The sequence below is a fragment of the Myotis lucifugus genome, unplaced genomic scaffold (assembly GCF_000147115.1).
Source record: "Myotis lucifugus unplaced genomic scaffold, Myoluc2.0 scaffold_222, whole genome shotgun sequence".
Classification (NCBI taxonomy): Eukaryota; Metazoa; Chordata; class Mammalia; order Chiroptera; family Vespertilionidae; genus Myotis; species Myotis lucifugus.
In genome coordinates this window covers 692811-710164 of record NW_005871270.1, presented here as the reverse complement: position 1 = coordinate 710164, position 17354 = coordinate 692811, and the positions used below count along the sequence as shown (strand labels likewise).

The window sequence follows — 17354 nt, the reverse complement described above, 5'->3', positions numbered from 1 at the left end:
GGAAGGAGTCCATACACGATCACGTAGAGTGATGAGTTCTCGGCTCAGGAGTTTGCCACTTGAAACCATCAGAAAGTTTTAGTAAGAATGTGACAGTCAGATTTACTTTTTAAACCACGTCTATAGAGGTATAAGTTATATATACTAGAACATATCCCTTTTGAGTATACAGTTCAGTGAGGTTTAGCCTGGATAGTCACTGCCACAGGTGAGATCAAGAGCATTTCTTTCACCTCAGCAAGTTCCTCCTGCCCCTTTGCAGTCAGTCCCTTCCCCCCTCCCAGGCAACCACTTATCTGCTCTCCTTCGCTGTGGATAAGTTTGCCTTTTGTATAGTTTCATATAAATGAAATTATAGAGTATGTTCTGACTTCTTTCACTCAGCATAATTTTTTTGAGATTCATACATGTGGTTGCATGTGTCAATAATTTGTTCCTGTTTACTTCTGAGTACTATTCCATAGATTTACTCCTAAGAAAGATTACTCTGGCTGCAACATGAATAGTGAATTAGAAGAGAGGGCAGAATGAGCCAGAGACTGCAGTCACTTAAAGCAATTCATGTGAGAGACAGGAGTGGCCTGAACTAGGACAGTGACAGGAGAACAGAGGAGGGGATTTATGAGGGACACATTCTGACTACAGGGACTGAGGAAGATTATAAAATTTAAAGGACTTCGAGGTCTGGCTCACATTATATCTAGATAGATAATACTATAGTTCTCTAAAATAATGAGACCATAAGTAAAAGCAGTGGAGGCTGGGGCTGTGGTGAAGCAGAGGCCTCTCCCTCGAGAACATGGAGTCCATGGGTAAACAGGTCGGAGTCAGGCCTCAGTTTGAATGCTGGTATTGTGTTCCTTCCTACCTCTGTGACCATGAACAAGTCAGTGCATCTCTGTGAGCCTGCATTTCCTCACCGAGGTCACAGAAGTGTTATGAGAGTTTAGCTAGGCATTTAGTAAATAGGACCCCCCTTATTACATGCTCCATGCAGACAAGGACTGCTGCGCTCTGATCCACATGGTTCTCTGGCTCCTAGCACATAGGAGGTGCTCCGTAAATAGTTAAAGGCAAGCATGTCAAACTCGCAGCCCGCAGGCCATATGCCTCATTTAAATAAATCTTTCTTAGGAGTAAATCTATGGAATATTACTCAGAAATAAATAAACGAGGCATGTGGCCCGCCAGCCCCGAGTTTGACATGCTTGAGCTAAAGGCACGCATGCACCGCCAGGGCTGTGAGCCATAACAGAGTGTGCCAGGACTGTTCCTGTGGACTGGGTGCATGTACACACCTGATAGTGCCATCTGGCTGGTGGAAGGCTTTGGACCAAGTGAATAGGAGGCTGAGCTCTTTTGAAAGCAATAGCTCTGGTTCTTATTGCTGGAGAGACAGCTTATGCTTAGAGTATCTAATCTTGAAGTGCCCTGTAAGACAGTGTTGTCCTCATTCTCCTGATCCCTGAGTCATGATGTTTCTGGGTATTCAGGGGTCGGGGTGCCCCATCACCAAGGGAAGGTCTTGTGCATTCTGTGCTGGTTGTAGGCTGTAAAATCTGAGAGGCCAACAGCCTCCACTTGTGGCTCTCACCACTGACTACCTCTCTCCCCTGGTACAGGAGTTTGACCCTGAAGAGTTCTACCACCTGTTGGAAGCAGCTGAGGGCCATGCCAAAGAGGGACAAGGGATTAAATGTGACATTCCCCGCTACATTGTTAGCCAGCTGGGCCTCACGCGGGATCCCCTGGAGGGTAAGCATGCTGCTGGTGGCTGCAGAGAGGCCACAGCCAACCAGCTATAAGAGCAGGGAAACCACCTGGAGAAGAGGCTTAGATTGGACATGGACCTGGCACAGCACCAGGGGACTCAGGGCTGTAGGAGGAACCCTATGTCCTCTGCCATAGGGTTCCTTCAGAATTGTTCACATCTGCCTGATAGAGCCAACCTGGACTGCCTTGGGCTTAGCTGGCTTGGATTTAGAGCCCAAGGTCAAAAGAGAACAACAAAAGGAACACAGTCACATTTTCAAAAACGCTCGCCTCCTCTGCATGCTGACCTCTCTTGCTGCCACCTTATCAATCCTTCTGTATCTTTGGGGTGGTCCCAGCTCAGGTTGTTAGAAGCTGATATCCATTCTTCAGGGCTTCCCACTGCGCTCCTGCTGAACTGGGCTGCCATGTTCTGGTCTGGTGTCCTGCCTTCCTTGCTTCCTAGCCCCACCCGACTGAGCCCAGCTTTGGGTCCTGTTTTCCAGCAATTGTCCCAAGTTTGAGGCTTTCTAGAATTTGCCAGGCCTTATAAATGGCACTGGACTTCTAGAAATAGGAGTGGCAGTATTACTGGCAAACCAGTTCAAAAGCTGTGACTACACCCAGGAGAGATGCAGGACCAGGTTTGCATCGTAGACTGATGCTGAAAGCATAAGTGCCTCCCTACGTGTACCTGCCATGTGATGTGTGGACTGCCAAGATACAACAGTGCCATGCACACTTGCTTTGTTTCTAGAAATGGCCCAGTTGAGCAGCTATGACAGTCCTGATACTCCGGAGACCGATGATTCAGTTGAGGTAAAGATGCTGTGCTCCTACCCCAGTCCTGGATCGGGCCCTGTGAAGCAAAGGGCCATGAGTTCTCATTACTAGAACATCTGGAGGAGGGGGTGAGGGTTGTGTGCACAGCCCAAGATGTCATTCAGCTCCTAGAGGCAGGAGGCCGCAGCAGGGCTAAGAGCTAAGCCAATGCTGGAGCCAAGCTTCCCTAAACATAGAGCCCCTGAGAAGCATGCCTGCCTGTTGACTTTTCCCTTGTCTTCCAGGGCCGTGGAGCATCTTTGACATCTAAAAAGGCACCCTGTGAAGAGGACTTCGAAACCATTAAGCTCATCAGCAATGGCGCCTATGGGTAAAGGCAGGGGTCGGTGTGGCGGGGGCTGCAGCTAAGTCAGCCCTTGGGCTTTTCCTTCTATAAGTGTATGCTGCCCAGATACCTCGGGGTGGACCCTCTCCGGAAAGCCTCCCGGAGGGGCAAGAGTTCCCTTTCCTCTGACATCTGAGCACTGTTCCTCCCCCAGGCGATTCCCACTCCTCTCACTGAGCTCTGGGGAAGGGTTGAGCTGTGTCCCCAGGACTTAGAAATTGGGAAATTGAAGAGCTCTATGGACAGGGTGCCCAGTTCCTTCTCAGCCCTGCCCTTTTGTTCTGGGCATTTATAAGGTGTGAGAGCAGGCAGTTTGGCCACCCCAACTCTGGGTGGTGGAGAGCACAGCTCAGGCGCTGAGGGTCCATGAGGGGACTGAATGGGCTGTGTTTCCCAGGGCCGTGTTCCTGGTGCGGCACAAGTCCACCCGGCAGCGCTTTGCCATGAAGAAGATCAATAAGCAGAACCTGATCCTACGCAACCAGATCCAGCAGGCCTTCGTGGAGCGTGACATACTGACTTTTGCCGAGAACCCCTTTGTGGTCAGCATGTTCTGCTCCTTTGAGACCAAGCGCCACCTCTGCATGGTGATGGAGTATGTTGAAGGTACTTGGGAAAAGGTGGCCTGGCATGGAGGCCAAAGGCACAATCTGAGACATCCCTGAGCTGGGACCAATCGATTACTTGGGGGTAAAGTTTCATGGCCCGGCTTCTCAGTCTCTCTGTGACATTGGTTTCTGCCTTAGGATCTCAGCCCATTTGGCGTTGGTGGGCACACCCCTCCCTGCCCCTCACAGGAAGAGGCTTCTGCAGCAGGAGCTACCATGAGGCTGCCCCTGGCAGGTGCATGAGAGGCACTCTGGGACAGGATGTGTCCGCCTGGCGGCTCTAGAATCTTGCATCCCAAAGCCTGCACAGCCTCTACTGCTAGACCAGGCAGGAGCAAAAGAGGCGGCCAAAGCCCAGGGTTGGAAGCTGGACCCTCAGAAGACAGGAAAGCCATTGCCCTGGCTGATGGCTTGTGAAAGGGACACCCCCTAAGGCCACACAAAATGTTTTCAGGATGGAGCAGGAGAACTTCATGGCCAGTGGCCTTCCTTCTCCCCTTTTTACTGCTGTGTACAGCTTCCAAAGATATTTTGCCTAAGTCTTGAAGTTGACGCTGAACAAAACTCCCCTTTTAATTAGTAGATGCATGCTGGGAGTTTACACTGTTATTTCACTCAAAAATTAAAGGACAGCCATCAGGAAGGAAATGAACAATGCTGAATTCTCGGCCAGATGCGTTTGCAATATACAGGATTCTCATCCTAAAATAATGTAGTCCTATCTCTACAAATCAACTTACAGGCATAGAGGCCTGGGTTCCTTCTCTCTCTGGCCTGGCAATGGCCTAAACGGCCATTCACCTTCCCTCCTGCTTCCCTTCACACTGTCTCCCACCCATGCCAGCAGCAGAGAGGCTAGAGTCACAGTCTCTGGCACCAGGGTCTCCCATGAGTTTGTCTGCCCTGGGGCCTTAGAGACTGTAAGCCTGAGACTGCGGAGAGCAGGGAGCTGGGTCCTTCCCTCACAGCGGCCGCCTTGTTGCAGGAGGAGACTGTGCCACTCTGCTGAAGAACATCGGGGCTCTGCCCGTGGACATGGTGCGTCTGTACTTTGCGGAAACCGTGCTGGCCCTGGAGTACTTACACAACTACGGCATCGTGCACCGTGACCTCAAGCCTGACAAGTACGCCCACTCTCTGGGTCCCTAGTTCCAAGTTCTCCATCTTGGGTCTCTAGATAAATGGAGGTCGACAGAGCATGTTTGAATCTATACCAGAATGGTTGCTCGTGAGGGTATCCATCTATGCCCAGTACATTATCCCTGACCACTCCAATAAGAGACCATCGCCAGCAGGGTCTGGCAGGGGCATTGTAAGGCTCTGGTGACATGTGAGAGTTACTGAGGAGTGCCACTTAAAAAACCAGGCAGGAACAAAAGGATCAGCATATATGATAGATGCTGCACAAGTGTTCTGACATTGGCTGACATCTGCTCTGTGCCAGCATGATATTATGGGCTATAAAATGGTCCCTGGTCTAGAGTGGAAGACAGAAATATCCGTGTACAGGCGGTTTCTCGGAAGGCATTAGTCAACTGGAAAAAGGTGGGAAGAGCTTTCTAAAGCTGGGGAGTGGGATTTGCAAAGGCACAGAGGTGTGACCCATTCAGGAACTACAAGTTGTACAGCAAGCATGTCAAACTTGCGGCCCGAGGGCCACATGCAAACCACAATGAATATTTTTGCAGCCCAGCCAATATACGGTATGTAAGAAACGTTTTAATGAAAATTTCGTAACTTAATTTTTACAATATCCTGTTATACATAATTACTAATAACGAACTACAACATTCACTCATGACTGATTACTATAACCATGTTGCACTCATTTCCCTTATGCGCAGGCGCACCATTTCTCCACTAATACTAGCAGCAAATATTTGCCACGTTATTAGTCTTGTATTGACTTGGTTGGTATGCACAACAGGAAATATTTTGCTTTCAGAGAACAAGAAAAATAGGTTGATTTGCGTTATGCTTAATATGTGCAGTTATTCAGTGTCTGGTAAGTTAATGTTCAAGAAAAAATATTAATTTTTATTAAAATGCCCTATTATTTTATGTTAACGATTGCTCATTTATTTCAGCCCTTTGTATTCAGCATGTCTCTATCAAAGTAAACTTATGTTTCTATGAAAATTGAAGCTTTTGTTTTTTTGCGGCCCACATAAACTTAAACCTTATTTATTTGGCCCGTGTTAGCCTTTGAGTTTGACATGCTTGTTGTACAGTATGGTTGGTCAGTAGTAAGAGATAAGACCAGAGAGATAGGCAGGAATTAGATCCTCAAGGGCCTTTTTGTTAAGTTTGGGTTTTATTTAAAGGATCCTAGAGGTCTTTGAAGGGCCTATGAACCAAAGATGTGATAAAATGACACATTCCGACTTTGGGTTTAGTTTAGGAAAATCACTCTGCCAGCGGAAAGAGATAGTGAGACCACTGCAGTAGTGAGGCCAAAACAACAATGCCTGCACCTAAACAGTCAGGATGGATAAGAGGGCATAAAGTTGGGGAGGAGAAGGGAAATGACAAGGTTGGGGTGGGGGTGCAGAAAGAAGCAAGAGAGCAGGAGCCTGGGATGTCGTCCGGAGTTCTAGCCTGGGCCTGTGATGGAGATACGCCCCGAAGTGGAAAGTGGCTTTGACAGGAGACAGGCCCGTGTTCAGATAACCACTCGTTAACGCCGTGAGCTCGATTCTGAATTAAACCTCTCTGAGCCTCTGTTCCTCCTCTTTAAAATGGGAATAATGACATTTGTTGTGTTATTCTGTAAGACCTTCCAGGAGCCAGAATACTAGTATTTTTATGAATAATCAATAAAGCACTTACCACAGAGCTCAGTAGGTAACAGAAACTATGCTTTTCACCAAGAAGAGGGCCAGTTGGAAAGATGACTAGTTTGGACAGGTTGAGTGTGTGGTGCCTGTAAAACATATGGGTAGTCGATGGACATGGAGTTCAGAAGTCAGGACCAGAGATACTGATTTGGGAATCATAGAATAAAGGCATGGCCGGGAGCAGCCTTCAAACAAAATGAAATGGCTCAGGTGGAGTATGTGAAAGGAGAGGAAAAAGACAGTTCTTTGTGAGATCTGATTTCTAGTTTCTCCCAATCAACCCTCTTTCTAAGACCCACCCTGGACATGGAACAAGAGTATGTGCCTCTGAGTCAGGGGTGTTGAGAGCCACCAGGTGAGGAGAGAGGACTGGGAATAGCTGCAGCCTAAGGATGAGGCTGACCGCTCTGTGGAAGAAAGTTTTCCTCGGCTGGCTGACCCCTGCCCCCAGGGAAGAATAGTGAAGGCAGCAAACAGAAGTGGGTTGGGGAATGGGCAGAGAGCAGGTTGCTTGTGCAAAATGCAGTGCTCACAAAGCCAGAGCTATTCCTTCCAAGTCCCTGTCTTCTCACTGAAGCTACCCTGCTGCCCCACAGGAGCCCCTCAGAAGCCTGAGTGGGGAAATTTGGCACATAGTAAGGTTAGCACTTTTAGAAAACGAGGAAATAACTCCATCCTCTGTCTCTCTGGTTTCCCAGCCTCCTGATTACATCCATGGGGCATATCAAGCTCACTGATTTTGGCCTTTCTAAAATTGGCCTCATGAGTCTGACAACAAACTTGTACGAGGGCCACATTGAAAAGGATGCCCGGGAGTTCCTGGACAAGCAGGTAAGGAAGGATGGTTGAGACTTTGGGGGTTGAATTCCAGGCCTCAGAATAAAGACAGGGGGTATGCTTACCCTGTAGGTATATGTTAAGACTGGGAACTCCTATCTTTTTCATCTTTTGATTCCAGGGAAGCATTAAGATAGGTCACACATTTAGAAAGTAGGGTGGACCAGAGAATTATCCTATACAATGAAAGGCTAATATGCAAATCAACTGAACAGTGGAACGACCGGTAGTTATGATGCGCACTGACCACCAGGGGGCAGACGCTCAATGCTGGAGCTGCCTCCTGGTGGTCAGTGCACTCCCACAGGGGGAGCACTGCTCAGCCAGAAGCCCTGAGCCAGGCTCACAGATGGTGAGCACAGCACCAGTGGTGGGAGCCTCTCACCTACGCAGCAACGCTAGATGTCCAACCAGTCGCTATGATGAGAACTGACCACCAGGGGGCAGATGCTCAACGTAGGAGCTGCTCCCTGGTGGTCAGTGTGCTCAGCCAGAAGCCGGGCTCACAGCTGGCGCAGGGGCGGTGGCAGGAGCCTTTCCTGCCTCCACAGCAGCACTAAGGACTTCTCGGGGGATGTCTGCCGAGGGGTCCCAGACTGCAAGAGGATGCAGGCCCGGCTGAGGGACCACACCCCCCCTCCAGTGCACTAATGTCATGTACCCAGCCTCTACTCCTATATAATAAAAGCCTGATATGCTAAGTGTCCAACCGTTCGAGCCGTCGCTATGACGTGCACTGACCACCAGGGGGCAGACGCTCCAACTGGTAGGTTAGCTTGTTGCTGGGGTCTGGCCAATCAGGACTGGACAAGACAGGCCAGACACGCCCTAGATCCCTCCCACGTTCTCTCCCTGGCACCAGTGGGGTCCCTCAGCCTGGCCTGTGCCCTCTCACTATCCGGGACCCCTTGGGGGATGTCGGAGAGCCGGTTTCAGCCCGATTCCCAAAGGCCAGGCTGAGAGACCCCACCCGTGTACAAATTTGTGCACCAGGCCTCTAGTATAGATATAAAATCCAAAATCTTACTCAGAGTTTGGAGAAAATGGGTCATATTACCATTGACACTCAGACTGGTGTGAGGTCCATTCTGAACCTCCTGGCTCAGTCAAGAGCAAGGCTCCCCTGGAGCTGCTATCCTTGGGTAATTAGGAGATCCATAAACTCACCCCACCAACAGTTCCAACTCTGGTACCCTGGTTGCTTTTGCTCATTAACCAAAGTTAGCTGAGTCTTTATTCTCAGACTTTTTTCCCCCAAAGGTGGGAATCCACCCCTCCAGCTGTCATGCCAGGGAACTGCCTCAGGAAGCTGAGTCAGCCTGATTTCTCTGTGCCCAGGTATGCGGGACTCCGGAGTACATTGCGCCTGAGGTGATTCTGCGTCAGGGCTATGGGAAGCCAGTGGACTGGTGGGCCATGGGCATAATCCTGTATGAGTTCCTGGTGGGTTGCGTCCCTTTCTTTGGAGACACTCCGGAGGAGCTCTTTGGGCAAGTGATCAGTGGTAGGTACCATCACCCTGGCCCACGGGGAGGCAGAGTCTGGATCCACAGATAATGATTGACGCATGCACCCATGAGGCTTAGGGTTCTCGTCGTGTATGCTTGCCTTAGTTGTGTGTGCGCACAGCCACACTGTGTGTCACCGGGGCTTGTTCTGGTTGTGTACCTGTGTGGTCTGAGTGCGTATCCTGTGAGTGTGAGTTTGGTGTGGGCGTGTCCGTGTGTCTGGACTGTGAAGGCAGGAGGAGTTGGAGCTTCAGGGAAGTCATGGCTTTGCAGTGCCCACCCTGGACCAGAAAGCCAGCCATGCTCTGGGCCGTGCATTCTAGGATAGGAACCTAAGGAATTGAGGTCCCAGGCAAGCTTTCAGGGATTCTGGGCTGAGCCCTTTATGCCTCCCTACCCTGATTCTATCCGAGGACCATCTTCTCCATCTCCCACTCTGCCTACAACTTCTGGGCCCTTCTCTCACCCACTCCCTTTCTCCTCACCCCCCACGACCCTTCAGATGAGATTGTGTGGCCTGAGGGGGATGATGCATTGCCGCCAGATGCCCAGGACCTCACCTCCAAACTGCTCCACCAGAACCCTCTGGAGAGACTGGGTACAGGTAGGACAGGCCCCACTAAACTTTTTCATCACATGGAAGAGGGAAGAGGGAGGCTGAGTCCATGCCACCGGGAGGGTCAGGCTTCAAGTGTGGTTAGTGCCTGTGGGTCCTGAAACTCGCCCTGCTCCTCTGGGCAGATCATCTGGGAAGGTGCTGAGCCTGAGGCTCCAGGCCTAGCTTCTTGAGGTCTGGGTTCTCCCTGGACTTGCTGACCTGGGCTCCACCTGCTCACCCGCCCCCTGGCCCACGCCCTCCCTGTCCATAGGCAGTGCTTGTGAGGTGAAGCAGCACCCATTCTTCACTGGTCTGGACTGGACAGGACTTCTTCGCCAGAAGGCTGAATTCATTCCTCAGCTGGAATCGGAAGATGATACCAGCTACTTTGACAGTAAGGCCACGATGGGTCAGGAGGATTAGGGCTCTTCCCTGCTTTTTCAGAAATACCCATGCACTCTGAACTTGGCATGGGGAGAGCAACTTCCCCAGGCCCTCCCGAGGTTTGTTAGGGTCAAAAGAGGCCACCACCAGTGGCCTCTGAAGGGGACTGTCCTCTGTTTGTCTGACCCAGCCCGCTCAGATCGGTATCACCACGTGGACTCAGAAGATGAGGAGGAAGTGAGTGAAGATGGCTGTCTTGAGATCCGCCAGTTCTCTTCCTGCTCTCCCAGATTCAGCAAGGTACCACTGAGGCAGGCCCAGACTGGCTAGGGCAGGCTGGAGGATTGGAAGAGGAGGACCTGTCAAGGGTCATGCCTGGGGCAGGCTGGGGAAGAGGTGAAGGGGCTTCCTCAGGAAAAAGAGGAGGAAAGGCAGGGCCTGCATATGACAGACACTTCTAGAACCACTCCAGGGGTGAGGCCAGGTCAGCCCAGCGGAATCGCCGTTTCCTTGAACATTCAAGGGTATGTACAGGGGAAGGAAGGGAAGCACTGATTCAGATTCCTGGGGATTGGGTGCAGGGACACTTTTGCTCCTTAGTTGTCTGTTGGAGCCTGTCCCCAGCACGTCTTCTGTGCCCACAGGTGTACAGTAGCATGGAGCGGCTGTCGCTGCTCGAGGAGCGCCGGACACCACCCCCCACCAAGCGCAGCCTGAGTGAGGAGAAGGAAGACCGCTCAGATGGCCTGGCGGGGCTGAAGGGTCGAGACCGGAGCTGGGTGATTGGCTCCCCTGAGATGTGAGCACCCAGAGCTCGCCCAGAGTGGGAGCACAGCCATCCTTCAGTTGTCACAGATTATGGGCGGGATTCAGATCCCGGGGAGGAGTGCTGGTGGCAGTGAGGGGGCGTCCACAAGAGCGGCTCCTCCGGAACGTCTGAGGAAGCCTGGGCTGGAGGAGGGAGACCCCAGGGCCATCTCACCGCAGGCCTTGTGTCTTGCAGATTGCGGAAGCGGCTGTCGGTGTCTGAGTCCTCCCACACGGAAAGTGACTCAAGCCCTCCACTGACCGTGCGGCGTCACTGCTCAGGCCTCCTGGACGTGCCTCGCTTCCCGGAGGGCCCTGAGGAGGCTACCAGCACCCCCAGGAGGCAGCAGCAGGAGGGCATATGGCTTCTGACACCCACATCTGCAGAAGGGATGTCTGAGCCTATCCCTGAACGGCCAGTGGAGCAGCAGCTGAAGCTGGATGAGGAGCCTGCTAGCCAGAGCAGTGGTTCTAGTCCAGGTGTGGCCCAGCAGGTGGCCAAAGGGCCCAGGCTGGACCATAATGCAGGGAGGCAGGGAGGGGCAGCTCGGCTGCATCGCAGGTCTCATTGCTCATTTGGGCCCACAGCCATGGAGACTCGAGGCCGTGGGACCCCACAGCTGGCTGAGGGAGCCACAGCCAAGGCCATCAGTGACCTGGCAGTGCGCAGGGCCCGCCACCGGCTGCTCTCAGGGGACTCTATAGAAAAGCGCACCACTCGCCCCATCAGCAAAGTGATCAAGTCCGCCTCAGCCACAGCCCTGTCCCTCCTCATTCCTACAGGTGAGGCCTTGGGGGACTAGGATAAAACTCACAGGAAGGGCCCTGGAATCTCCGTGGGCCTGTGAGGAGTCTGCACAGGGCAGGTGTGTCTGTGCACTGTATGTTGAGCAGGTACCTGAGAGACCCTGTCACTGTTGTCCCTTTGTTATGAAACTAGAAGTCTCTAGTTTAAATATGTATGAAGGGTTTATATGGTCCCTGATCCACATAAGCAAGCACTCAGAAAATGCCAGCTGCCGTTTCATCACCTGCTGGGGTCTGAGAGGGCTCGGGTACAGGAGGGGCTTTGCTGCTCAGAGGCTGTGGGGAGGACATACCTGGGCTAAGGCTCTGTCTCTGGCTAGGGCTGTGTGTGATCAACAGCCTAGGCGGGGGGCTGGTCTGGGATCTTTGCCAGGCCAGGGTCCCCTGACCCACTAAGTCCTGGTTTCTCATTCTCCAGAACACCACACCTGCTCTCCCTTGGCCAGCCCCATGTCCCCACATTCCCAGTCATCCAACCCATCATCCAGGGACTCTTCTCCAAGCAGGGACTTCTTGCCAGCCCTCAGCAACTCGAGGACCCCCATCATCATTCACCGAGCTGGCAAGAAGTATGGCTTCACCCTGCGGGCGATCCGTGTCTACATGGGTGACTTGGACGTCTACACTGTGCACCACATGGTGTGGGTATGTCCGGGCATCCAGACCCGCTGTCTCCCAGCTTCATCACTCCTCTACTTTCCCCTTACTAGGGCCTGCCTGTCCCTGCCCACACTGCCCTCAGGCTCAGGCTCAGGCTCCGGCTCCAGGCTGATAACTGTTCTCTCCCTGGGGCAGCACGTGGAGGATGGAGGTCCAGCCAGTGAGGCGGGTCTTCGTCAGGGCGACCTCATCACTCATGTCAACGGGGAGCCTGTGCATGGGCTGGTGCACACTGAGGTGGTGGAGCTGATCCTGAAGGTTAGTGCTGGGTGTGCTGCCTGCTGTGGTCGACCCCAGCCTTGGAGTCTGTGACTGGCCATAGGGGAGAAGGAGTTGAGTACACGTACACCTGGCACTGAGTACAGATGCACATACACAATTTGGGTACGCACATACACAATTTGGGTACGGCCTTAGCGATGCGTTTTCGCTAGAAGGCACCACCCTCACTGGGCCTTGGGTGGGATTGGAGAGCAGGATAGGTAAGCCTCTTCTCTACCTTCTCAACCCAAACTACTTGGGCTCCAGTCAGAGCCATTTGCTAACCTGTAAAGAGAAGACAGGTCTGTGGTTCAGACAGAGGCTAGAGCTGTGGTCTAGCCATGCCCAGGGGTAGGAGTTGGATCAAAACTATGGCCACCACCTTAGCCTGGGTTCATGTTCTGGTCCCCAGAGTGGAAACAAGTTGTCTATTTCAACAACTCCCCTGGAGAACACATCCATTAAAGTGGGGCCGGCACGGAGGGGCAGCTACAAGGCCAAGATGGCCCGAAGAAGCAAGCGGAGCCGGGGCAAAGATGGGCAAGAAAGGTGAGCCCGACTTGGCCCTCGGGTCTGCTCTGGGCCAGTGTGTGGTGCTTGTGTGTGCTGTGCCCTGTGCACCAAGTCAGACAGCTTTGACTCTTGTCTCTGCAGCAGAAAAAGGAGCTCCCTGTTCCGGAAGATCACTAAACAGGCGTCCCTGCTGCACACCAGCCGCAGCCTCTCTTCCCTTAACCGCTCCTTGTCATCAGGAGAGAGCGGGCCGGGCTCTCCCACACACGGCCACAGCCTTTCCCCCCGATCTCCCACTCAGGGCTACCGGGTGACTCCTGATGCTGTGCATTCAGGTAGGAAAGGCTCTCTGCAGATCGCAGACAGCCCCTGGGAGGTAGGAAAGCGCCTGCCCTCTGGTTCTCATGGGTCCCACTCTGAAACTGTCATATAACCCACCCCCTGAAAGATCCAGCTGACTTGGAGAGGAGGTGACAGGGGTGGAGGGTGACTTCATCTCTATGGCCTGGGCTCTGGTTCACCGATGGGGTAACCTTGATACTCCTGGGACATTCCAGAGCTAAGCATTGCCTTGCCCCTCAGTCATTTCTAACAGCTAACATTGCTCTCTCTGCTTCTGTCTGTTTGTGCAAAGTGGGAGGGAATTCGTCACAGAGCAGCTCCCCCAGCTCCAGTGTGCCCAGCTCTCCAGCCGGCTCTGGGCATACACGGCCCAGCTCCCTGCACGGTCTGGCACCCAAGCTCCAACGGCAGTATCGCTCTCCACGGCGCAAGTCAGCAGGCAGCATCCCACTGTCACCACTGGCCCACACCCCTTCTCCACCACCAGCAGCTTCACCCCAGCGCTCCCCATCACCCCTGTCTGGCCATGGAACCCAGGCCCTCCCTGCCAAGCTTCACGTGTCGCCTCCCCTAGGCAGGCAACTCTCCCGGCCCAAGAGTGCAGAGCCTCCCCGCTCACCACTACTTAAGAGGGTGCAGTCAGCTGAGAAACTGGCGGCTGCACTTGCTGCTTCTGAGAAGAAGCTAGCCACTTCTCGAAAGCATAGCCTTGACCTGCCCCACCCTGAGCTCAAGAAGGAACTGCCACCCAGGGAAGTCAGTCCTCTGGAGGTAGCTGGGACCAGGAGTGTGCTGTCTGGGAAGGGGGTGCTGCCAGGGAAAGGAGTGCTGCAGCCTGCTCCCTCACGAGCTCTAGGCACCCTCCGACAGGACCGGGCCGAGCGGCGAGAGTCACTGCAGAAGCAGGAAGCCATCCGTGAGGTTGACTCTTCAGAGGATGACGCTGATGAGGGGCCTGAGAACAGCCAAGGTGTGCAGGAGCCAAGCTTGGTACCTAACCCAGAAGTGGGCCAGGATCCGCCCCTCAGAGGAGCAGGAGAGGGGGAGGAAGAAGACGCCTTCTTGCCCAGGGACCCCCGAATGGAAGGCCCTGGTGACCCCCAGAGGAAGCTTGGGATCCTGCAAGTCTTTGAGGAGGCTGCCAGCTCCTTGTCACCAACTCCCAGCCTGGGTGGGGCTGGACCCACAGACCCCATCCCCCCTGAAGGCTGCTTGAAGGCCCCGCTCCTCCACACCCAGGCACTAACAGCACTTTGTCCCAGTTCCCCAGGACTCATCCCCACCAGTGGCCCCCCTGCCTCCTCCACCCCTGGAGGGCCAGGCCCATGGTCCTGGAAATTCCTTCTTGAGGGCCCAGAGCGGGCATCCATAAGCAGAAAGGCAACAACGGAAGGTGGGTTGGTCAGCTCCCAGGATTTGGAAGCCACAACTCCAGCCCATCCTGAGAACCTGTCTCCTAGGCAGGAGGGGAAGTCATGGCCACCCAACGCCCCTGGGCTGGCCCACCCTTGTCAGCTTTCCAGCCAAAGCTGGCGCTGGGAGCCTGAGAGTGCGCAGATAGAGAAGGAGGAGCCAGCCCTGGGCATCACCACAGTGCCTGAGGCCTCAGGTGACAGGAGGCAGAACCTTCCATGCAGAAGCTGCCCCCTCACCCAGGAGCCTGGGCCCAACCTGCTCCAAAGGGGCCGAGACCCAGGGGCCCCTCACAAGCATCAGGACTTGGCAGTGGCAACCAATGAGCTTTTAAAGCAAACATAGCAGTTGTCTGCCATTTCTTAACTCAGCTCTGTATAATACATGCTCTTAGAAACCATCTTTATGTCTTTTGCTTCTTTCCTCAGTCAACACAAATGTAACTCAAAGTCTTATGTTATTGCTGATAATAGAGTGACTAAAACAGTTTCTACTGTCAGGAGAGGGGTCTCTAACCCACCTTGGCTTCCCAGAGATGATGACGTCTGAGCTCAAACCTGAAGGATAGGTAATAGGTAGTAATTTGCTGGGTTAGAAGAGTAGGAATTAGTGTAAGGCTGTCTAGGCAGAGAGTATAGCGCTTAACCATATGCCTGGTATATTCAAGGAACCAAAAGTGGAAATGGGTGTAGTGAGTTAGGCAAGGGTCATACTGATGGTCTTACAGGAATTTAGACTTTCTGTAGGTGATGAAGAACCCAAGAAGGTCACATAGCGACTAATATTCCTGCTTTATAGATAAGGAACTCGGGTTTTCAGATACTAACAAAATCATATAGCTTGGGCAGAGCTAGGATTAGAACCTAGATATCTCTCGACTCTAGAACCCACATATCTACCCCAAGTTAGAATGCCTCTTAGCCGGAAAATGAAGAGGAAAGGTGGAGGGAGGTGAAGAGTTGAACTTGGTACTTGGGGGACATCCGCAGGGTAACTAGATGTATGGGTCTTGAACGCAATAGAGATCTAGACTGATGATAGAAAACTGAGAGCCATTAATGTATCAATAAGGTGACGTGTAATTCTTTCAACAATAAAGAATTATTTAAAAAAGAATATCAAGCTGAAAAAAATAAAACAGCAAAAAATATATAAAATAAAAAAATAATGATGTACTGAGGAGCACACGCATTTAAGGCAAAGAAAGACTCAGAAGCAGCAGCCAGAAGGGCACAATAAAATCCAAGAGAAGTTTTAAAACGGGTGGAGTTACTTGGTAAAATGCTGGGAGGCCAGGTGAGATGAAAATAGAGAACCACCTTCTGTGTTTAGTAACAAGTCATGAATGTTTGTCGTCAGTGAGCCCTTCCTGGGCTATTGTCAGGCTTCTGCACTGGAGATGGACATTGCTGACCTGGGCAGCCCCCCAATGAGGAGAACTGCACTGGGTGGGTGGGTGGTATTCGAGGGAGGGGGGACATCTGTGGGACCATTCTGTCGGAGGAGTCATGGCCTCGCAGGAGCAGGGCTGAGGTGGAGTGCCACGGCTAGAAGAGTGCCTCCAGATGACGAAGGGCTTTATGAAACTGCTGTCTTGCACTATTGTCCCATAATCCAATGCCTAGGGCCAAAGGAGAGGTAACAAGAGGCCTGGAAACTGGAAAACGTATCTGGGTCACTGGCTGGGTGTTTCAAGCACCCTGCAGCCCTTGGTCACCCTGCATGGGGAAGGCTGTGGCCGCCAGAGGGCGTGCTCTGCCCACAAGGCAAAGCCCACAAGTGGGACATTTGGCCCCTCAGCCTTTCCAGTTCCCTCGTGAACTCACTTATTCCTTCAGTCATTCATTAATAGTCGACCCCTGCACTGGACACTAGGAATAAAGGTAACTGGTTGCCTGAGGGAGTCCACCCCCCATGTACATCAGGATCTGGTTGGAAGGACCACACCATGGGGCGAAGGGGCTGGGGCATGCACAACTTACAGTAGTTCATGGGGGAGAGACTGCCTGCCCCCCTAAGGGGTTGGAATGGCAGGCAGGAGAGGAGGGTTGGGAGGAGTAGGCACAGAGACGCTAAGCATCCTGTAATGCACGGGGTAAGTGCTAGTGGGGCAGCTGAGAAACTGCCTGATAAGCCTGAGGGCAGTGAGGAGTTTCTGGGAGGAAACCACAGGAAGTGGTATGAGCAGATTATGTTTTAGGAAGATCACTGGCTGCCGTATAGAGAGGCTCAAGTAGAATAAGCAGACCAGAAAGAAAATAATGCAGTGACCCATTATGGTGGTCTAACCTGGGACAACAGGAGTTTTCTTAGAGCAGCGGTTCTCAACCTGTGGGTCGAGGCCCCTTTGGGGGTCGAATGACCCTTTCACAGGGGTTGCCTAAGACCATCAGAAAACATATAATTACATATTGTTTTTGTGATTAATCACTATGCTTTAATTATGTTCAATTTGTAACAATGAAATTGGGGGTCACCACAACATGAGGAACTGTATTAAAGGGTCGCAGCATTAGGAAGGTTGAGAACCACTGTCTTAGAGGAAAGGTATAGGGAGTTGGACACAGATTTGGCCGCCATCAGCAAATAGCTGGTAATTAAAGGCATAGGAGTACATGGGGGACTGTACAGAGAATATGTATAAAAGGGAAAAGGCCCAAGACATTAGGAATAACCCAGAGGGAGGGGGCCAGTGAAGAGTAATTGAAGTGGGGACTGAGATCCTGAACATGGGAGAAGCCTTACCATTTTAAGAATTTTATAATTTACCCTAACAGTGATTCAAAGTTATTTAATGGTTTTACACAGTTTCAGATTTGTACTTTGAAAAGACGACTCCAGTTGCTATAACGACAATAG

General features: G+C 52.3%; 1 protein-coding gene across 5 annotated transcripts in view; it reads left to right on the top strand.

The window, feature by feature from the left end:
• Positions 1 to 14897, top strand: part of MAST2 (microtubule associated serine/threonine kinase 2) — a 133386-nt gene extending 118489 nt beyond the window's left edge. For all 5 annotated transcript variants that reach the window (XM_023761883.1, XM_023761882.1, XM_023761880.1 and 2 more), the window contains 18 exons: positions 1623 to 1755; positions 2510 to 2571; positions 2820 to 2905; positions 3318 to 3526; positions 4514 to 4652; positions 7064 to 7196; positions 8541 to 8706; positions 9213 to 9314; positions 9580 to 9702; positions 9883 to 9992; positions 10337 to 10491; positions 10696 to 10979; positions 11088 to 11282; positions 11725 to 11951; positions 12102 to 12224; positions 12640 to 12776; positions 12882 to 13075; positions 13375 to 14897. In XM_023761883.1, coding sequence (XP_023617651.1) covers positions 1623 to 1755; positions 2510 to 2571; positions 2820 to 2905; positions 3318 to 3526; positions 4514 to 4652; positions 7064 to 7196; positions 8541 to 8706; positions 9213 to 9314; positions 9580 to 9702; positions 9883 to 9992; positions 10337 to 10491; positions 10696 to 10979; positions 11088 to 11282; positions 11725 to 11951; positions 12102 to 12224; positions 12640 to 12776; positions 12882 to 13075; positions 13375 to 14840 — 4044 coding nt within the window. In that variant the 3' untranslated portion in view covers positions 14841 to 14897. The remainder of the gene's footprint in view (positions 1 to 1622; positions 1756 to 2509; positions 2572 to 2819; positions 2906 to 3317; positions 3527 to 4513; positions 4653 to 7063; positions 7197 to 8540; positions 8707 to 9212; positions 9315 to 9579; positions 9703 to 9882; positions 9993 to 10336; positions 10492 to 10695; positions 10980 to 11087; positions 11283 to 11724; positions 11952 to 12101; positions 12225 to 12639; positions 12777 to 12881; positions 13076 to 13374) is intronic.
• The last annotated feature ends 2457 nt before the right edge of the window (positions 14898 to 17354 follow it).